The sequence below is a fragment of the Cebus imitator genome, unplaced genomic scaffold (assembly GCF_001604975.1).
Source record: "Cebus imitator isolate Cc_AM_T3 unplaced genomic scaffold, Cebus_imitator-1.0 Scaffold274, whole genome shotgun sequence".
Lineage (NCBI taxonomy): Eukaryota > Metazoa > Chordata > Mammalia > Primates > Cebidae > Cebus > Cebus imitator.
In genome coordinates, this window is record NW_016107589.1 from 852,160 (window position 1) to 859,234 (window position 7,075).

The following is a 7,075-nucleotide window of genomic DNA, read 5'->3' on the forward strand; positions in this document are numbered from 1 at the left end:
TTTTTTTAATTTATTTATTTTTTTGAGACAGAGTCTCGCCCTGTCACCCAGGCTGGAGCGCAATGGCATGAACTTGGGTCACTGCAACCTCCGCCTCCCATGTTCAAGCGATTCTCCTGCCACAGCCTCCTGAGTAGCTGGAATTACCTGAGTAGCTGGAATTACTATGCCCGGCTGATTTTTTGCCTCTTTAGTACAGACAGAGTTTCACCGTGTTGGCCAGGCTGGTCTTGAACTCCTAACCTGGTGATCCGGTAGCCTCGGCCTCCCAAAGTGCTGGGAATACAGATGTGAGCCACTGCGCCCAGCCTCTCAGAGTTTATTTTTAAAGGTGATTAAGGCCCTGAAGGATTGATAATGTGCCTGCTGGTTTGGAAAACCCTGAGCCTCAGTAAGTCCAGCTTTGATAGTGAAGTAGTCTAGGAATGCAGGCAGCAGTGAAGAGCTCTCAAGACAGCTGAGGACAGACAAGTAATGGGAATTCCTGCTTCCAGAGCCTTAAGTCAATGGGCTAAACTCCAAAGAGGCCAGAGTCACTGTGTAGTTTTTGGTTGCTTTATCTGTTGATATTAATATATGCTCACACTTTCCCATCTTTAGGGAATAAGATATAGTAGCTAGAATACATTTGTGGGTTTCATTTCTGGGCAGCATCATACTTTAATGAAAAAAAGTATAGTCGAGTCTATTTGCCAAAGAAATAAACTTGCAATACTTTAGCATGTAAGTTTCATAATAGCTTGCTATATGTTCCTTAACCCTCTAGGTGCTGAATATTTGGTTAGACAAAAGAAAAAGCTCAAGTGGTCTGGAAGGAGAACCAGCCAACCCCGTGGATGATGGAAAACCTGTTTTGTAACCCGGAGCTTCTATCCTGACTTTTCTAGAGTTTGAACCTCTCCCTGAACTCTGACCTAGAGAGGATCCCAGTACTTCTTTGCCATGTCTCTGTTGTCTTTTCCAATAAGAATAATGCCTAACTCACTCAATGATGCATGTGGACATAACATAAGGAAAAACAGGGGAAGCTGAGATTTGGGTTTAATGCCATAAATGTTGCGTACATCTTTGTTCCACGGGCTTGATTTAAAGACAATTAGATTAGATCTTTTACTAAGCCTTTACTCTAATAAATAAATGTCTTTTCACAAACAGAATATTGCTTTTTAATCACTAGGTAAGCTTGGCATACAGGTGACAGCATCATCCGGTGAAATGAAGGTATCTGACACGGGTCTTCTTACATACACTGCCTGGAAACGAATCGGGGAGGAGGGTTGGTCTTATCATTTATAAAGTAGGGATAATTGAAGAAAAGGATGAAATAACATAACTTATGAGTAAAATGTCAGAAAATATCTAGTGCCCTAAGATTCACAAGCAGAATAAAAATGACTACCCGGCTCGCTTTGGTTAAAACAACTTGCCAGAGGCGGCAAGGAGGCTCCTTGCTGGGATTGGCCCTCTGCAGCCACCGTCCCCACGCTGGGGCTTCAGGTCTCCTAGCAACAAGTTGAGCATACCAAGGCGGCCGCTGAGGTGAGTGATCGGAGAGGGTCAAATTCAGAATTTTCAGGTGCAACCCGGAAAGTCCCCGAGGACCCAGAGGCCCTGCTTTCCAATTAGGCCTGACTCTATGCACAGAGAGGTCCCTGCGGGACAGGGTTGCTTCACAGAGGCAGCCGGACGAGGCTGCTCACCCGCCGCTGTATTGGCGTGTGATGTTGCCACCAGCCCGCCGCCCCCTTCGAGCCCCCTCCCACCCTCTGCTGCCTGGGAGTGCCGCTGGTTCCGGGCCTTCGGGTCGCCCCTTGGCCTCTGGTCACGTGAGCCCAGTAGTCCTTCCCGCCTCGGTGACAGCGTGTACGAAGAGCCGGGGCTCGATCTGGACATAGTAGAAATCCTATTATTGAGACCCTGCATATAGAAAAACATGGTAGTTTCTTACCTTCATTAGTTAATAAAATCTAGTACCTAATATTGCTATTCTTAATCACAATTACATTGAATTTGGGACTGGGGGGAAATCATGTCATTGCAGTTGACACCTGTTAAGAAACTCTCAATTTGTGCCCTGAAAAGCCATAATGGAGATATCAATGCCTCCACCTCAGATATATGTAGAAAAAACTCTGGCCATTATCAAACCAGATATCGTTGACAAAGAGGAGGAGATACGAGATATTATTCTCAGATCTGGATTCACCATTGTTCAGGTAACTTCTGGGCATGATGATTCATGCTTTTTTCCTCTCTGCCCTTTAAAAAAAAATGCTTATGTAAATGTACCTACCCATTTAAACCGTTAGTGTTCAGCATTACATTTAAGTTTCTTCTTCTAAGTATAAAAGTTTTATGTGATAGTTTTTAAAAGGATATAAAATGAGAAATAAAATTGACTTCTCCCTCACCTGTCCTCTCTCATTTCAAGTCCCAGGCTCCAGAGAGAGGCAACCACTTGACACTCTCTTCTTCCAGGAGTTTTCTATGCATTTATAAACGTTTTTGCCCCATAAAACAGAGCAGTCCCTTTCCCTTGACCCCCTTTACAGAGTCCCTCAGATAGGATTCCAAATCATTACAGCTGAATTGATCTCACTCTTCCTAACTTCTGTGTAATATTTCCCTGTGTATTAGAACTACAGTTTATTTACTTGATCCTCTATTGATGGACTTTTAGACTACTAGTATTTTTTCAGTTACTACAAACATTTAATGTTTTAAGCCTTATATTTGTTCTGCAATTAGTAAACATTGTCATTCTAGGGATTTGAAAATGAATATAAATCGCATTGTTAAGGATTATCAAATTGAATATTTTAAATCTTCCTCTTTTATAGTATAATTTGAATTTCCAATTTTTTATTTTTTCACATTTATACAGTGTCATATTGCTTATTTAGTTTTGTTTTTTTTTTTGAGACAGAGTCTCATTCTGTCACCCAGGCTGGAGTACAGTGGCCTGATCTCGGCTTACTGCAACCTCCGCCTCCCGGGTTTTATCGATTCTCCTGCCTCAGCCTCCTGAATAGCTAGAATTACGGGCTTGTGCCACCATACCCGGCTAATTTTTGTATTTTTAGTAGACAGGGTTTCACCATCTTGGTCAGGCTGGTATTGAACTCCTGACCTCATGATCCGCCCACCTCGGCCTCCCAAAGTGCTAGGATTACAGGCATGAGCTACCTTGCCCAGCCTTTAGTCAGTATTTTTAAAAATAAAGAGAAAACGGCCAGGCACAGTTGCTCACGCCTATAATCCCAGCACTTTGGGTGGCTGAGGTGGATGGATCATAAGATCAGGAGTTCAAGACTAGACTGGCCAATATGGTGAAACGCCGTCTCTGCTAAAAATACAAAAATTATCTGGGCGTGGTGGCACATGCCTATAGTCCCAGCTACTCTGGAAGCTGAGGCAGGAGAATCTCTTGAACCCAGGAAGTGGAGGTTGCAGTGAGCTGAGATGGCACCATTGCATCCCAGCCTGGGCAATGGAGGGAGACTCCGTCTCAAAAAAAATTAATAAATGAAATAAATAGAAAATATCAGTATTCAGAAAAGATATGGGATTTCAGTTGAGCTTCGAAGGACAGGTGGAGGCTGAGGGAAGCTGAGGGGACAAGAAAGTGTTAGGAAATATTTAATGTAATTAAAGACTCAGGTAAAGAACTTTTAGTAGATGTTAGGAAAACTGGTAGCCACTGAAAAAGTTGGATCAAGCATTATACACAAGGAAAAACTCCAAATGGACCTGAGATCTAGAAGCCATGAAAGAAAAGATTGGTAAGATTATATAAACAAAAAATTTCTGCACAACAAAGTAAATACTGTAAGCAAAGTGAAATCATAACAAACGGGAAAAAGATTTGCAACTCATATCAGACAAAAGGCTAGTCCACCTAATATATAAAGAGCTCCTAGAAAAAGATAAAAATAAATCAGTAGAAAAATGGGCAGAAGAGATGGATGGTCACAGAAAAAGAAAAACAATTTTTAAATATATGGAAAGATTCTCAGTTTCTAGGTGGGAAAAAAAAAAACTACACTGAGATTCCATTTGGCAAAAATATAAAAGTAAATGGCACAATCCCTATCGAAGGGAATCTGGCAGTTGTCTACCAATATAACAGATGGACTTACCATTTGATCAGCATTCTGCTCCTGAAAATCTGTCCTGTAGAATTCCTTGTGCTCTTACTACCTGTCATGCACAGAGCCCTGTTTAGTCCTGTCAGTAAGTTCTTGTATTAATATGAAGTAATATATATGCAGGTTATTTTTTGCAGCATTGTTTACTTATCAGCAAAAGATTGAAAATAACCCAGACTGGGAGATTGGGAGACAGGACTAAATAAACCCTGGAAACTCCATCAAATTGCATAATATGCAACTAATTGTGAAAAGAAGAATGAGAAACCTGTCTGTACTGTTATGGAAAAAAGCAGTGTGTAGCAAAAAGAGCAAAACAGCAAAAAAGCAAAATCGTGTGTACCAACCTTTTGTGATAGAGACAAAGTAATATATTCCTGTTTGCCAATATTTGCAAAATGAAATTCTGGGAGAATAAATAAACATTTAAAAAGGGTCGCCTATTGAGGGCAAAGAAGAACTGGGTAGATGAGGACATGGATAGGAATAAGAGTTTTCAGTATATACCTTTATATATTGCTTTGAATTCTTGAATCCTGTAATTATATTACCCATTAACTTTAGAAAAAACAATTAAATGAAGTGTACAAATAAAGGCATCCATTTAAGTTTTTAAAAAGTCCATATTAAAAAAATATTTAGTGATAATTAAGTGGCTAGTGTTAATTATAAATTAAAAATTTGGCCGGGCGCGGTGGCTCAAGCTTGTAATCCCAGCACTTTGGGAGGCCGAGGCGGATGGATCACGAGGTCAAGAGATCGAGACCATCCTGGTCAACATGGTGAAACCCCGTCTGTACTAAAAATACAAAAAATTAGCTGGGCATGGTGGCACGTGCCTGTAATCCCAGCTACTCAGGAGGCTGAGGCAGGAGAATTGCCTGAACCCAGGAGGCGGAGGTTGCGGTGAGCCGAGATCACGCCATTGCACTCCAGCCTGGGTAACAAGTGCGAAACTCCATCTCAAAAAAAAAAAAAAAAAAAAAAAAAATTAGCTGGCCGTGGTGGCTCACGCCTGTCGTCCCAACACTTTGGGAAGCTGAGGTGGGTGGATCACCTGAGTTCAGAAGTTCAAGACCACCCTGGCCAACATGGTGAAACCCCGTCTCTACTAAAAATACAAAAATAGGAGGCTGGGTGCAGTGGCTCACGCCTGTAATCCCAGCACTTTGGGAGGCTGAGGTGGGCAGATCACCTGAGGTCAGGAGTTCGAGATCAACCTGATCAACATGGAGAAACTCCGTCTCTAAAATAAATAAATAAATAAAAATACAAAATTAGGGTCGGTCGAAATGGTTTACACCTGTAATCCCAGCACTTTGGGAGGCTGAGGTGGATGGATCACCTGAGGTCAGGAGTTCGAGACCAGCCTGGCTAACATGGTGAAACCACATCTCTACTAAAATCACAATAATTAGCCGGGCATGGTGGTGGAAGCCTGTAATCCCAGCTACTGTGGAGAATGAGGCAGGAGAATGGCTTGAACTGAGGAGACAGAGCTTGAAGTGAGCCAAGATTGTGCCATTGCACAATCTTGCCTGGGTGACAGAGCAAGACTCAGTCTCAAAAAAAAAGACTCTGTCTGAAAAAAAGAAAGAAAAATAAAAGGCTGGGCGTGACAGCTCATGCCTGTAATCCCAGCACTTAACGGAGGCTAAGGCAGGCAGATCACAAGGTCAGGAGATCAAGACCATCCTGGCCAACGTGGTGAAACCCCGTCGCTACTAAAAACACAAAAATTAGCTGCCCATGATGGCACACACCTGTAGTCCCAGCTACTCGGAAGGAGGCTGAGGTAGGAGAATCGCTTGAACCTGGGGGGCGGCGGAAGGGGGCAGTGGAGGTTGCGGTGAGCTAAGATCATGCCACTGCACTCTACCCTGGTAACAGCGAGACTGTCTCAAAACAACAACAACAACAAACAACAACAACAACAACAACAAAACAAAATTAGCTGGGCGTGGTGGTGCATGCTTGTAATCCCAGCTACTCAGGAGGCAAGGCTGGTGAATCACTTGAACTCTGGAGGTGGAGGTTGCAGTGAGCTGAGATTGTGCCATTGCACTCCAGCCTGGGCAACAAAAGTGAAACTTTGCCTAAAACAAAAAACAAAAAACAAAAAAATTAGTGTAACTAGCCTGGGCAATGCACTGAGACCAGAAAAAAAAAATTATTTAATGTAAATATATATGACACTTTTCCTAGTTAGTAATTTTCAGAACAAAGGCAGCCATGGTATATCCTTCTTTCCTTCCTTTTTTGCTTTAATTGTGGTAAAATGTATATAACATAAACTTTACCCTTTTAACCATTTTTGAATGTACATTTCAATTGTATTAAGTACATTCACATTGTTGTACAACCATCTCTGCTGTCTGTCTCTAGAACCTTTTCATCTGAAACTGAAACACTGTGCCTAATGCTAACTTGTTGCCTCCCTCTTCCCCATCCCGGATAGCCACTATTCTACTTGCTGTCTCTAGGAATTTATTCAAGCTATCTCATTTAAATGAAATTATACAAGTTTTGTCCTTTGCACTGTATGCTTTTAAAATAGGCTTGTAAGTGCATTAAACTTGAGGCTTTCCTGTCCCACCTAAGGGAAAAGCTGAAAAGTGATACATCATTTCAGTAGATGGCAGTGTTGCCTTTGTTACAAACAAGAGTTCGGTTCTGATAGTACTTGATATCACTGTTTCTCCGTGTAAATATTCAACATAATCTAATTTCAGATGAGATCGGGTGTGTTCAGGGTGGTATGGCTGTAGACTATTCAGCCTAATTTCTTTCTTTTTTAAAAAAATTTATTTAATTAAAAAACTTATTTTGAGGCCGGGCGCAGTGGCTCACGCCTGTAATCCCAGCACTTTGGGAGGCCGAGGCGGGTGGATCACGAGGTCAAGAGATCGAGACCATCCTGGTCAACA

General features: G+C 42.0%; 1 protein-coding gene across 2 annotated transcripts in view; it reads left to right on the plus strand.

Annotated features, from left to right (window-relative positions):
- The first annotated feature begins 1,482 nt into the window (after positions 1 to 1,482).
- Positions 1,483 to 7,075, plus strand: part of NME5 (NME/NM23 family member 5) — a 24,185-nt gene continuing 18,592 nt past the window's right edge. Inside the window, exons 1-2 of one of the 2 annotated variants that reach the window (XM_017500948.2) lie at positions 1,483 to 1,539; positions 2,083 to 2,216. In XM_017500948.2, the coding sequence (XP_017356437.1) occupies positions 2,088 to 2,216 (129 nt within the window). In that variant the 5' untranslated portion in view covers positions 1,483 to 1,539; positions 2,083 to 2,087. Of the gene's footprint in view, positions 1,540 to 2,041; positions 2,217 to 7,075 lie in introns of both variants that reach the window. The other variant, XM_037728647.1, reaches the window with a different exon arrangement.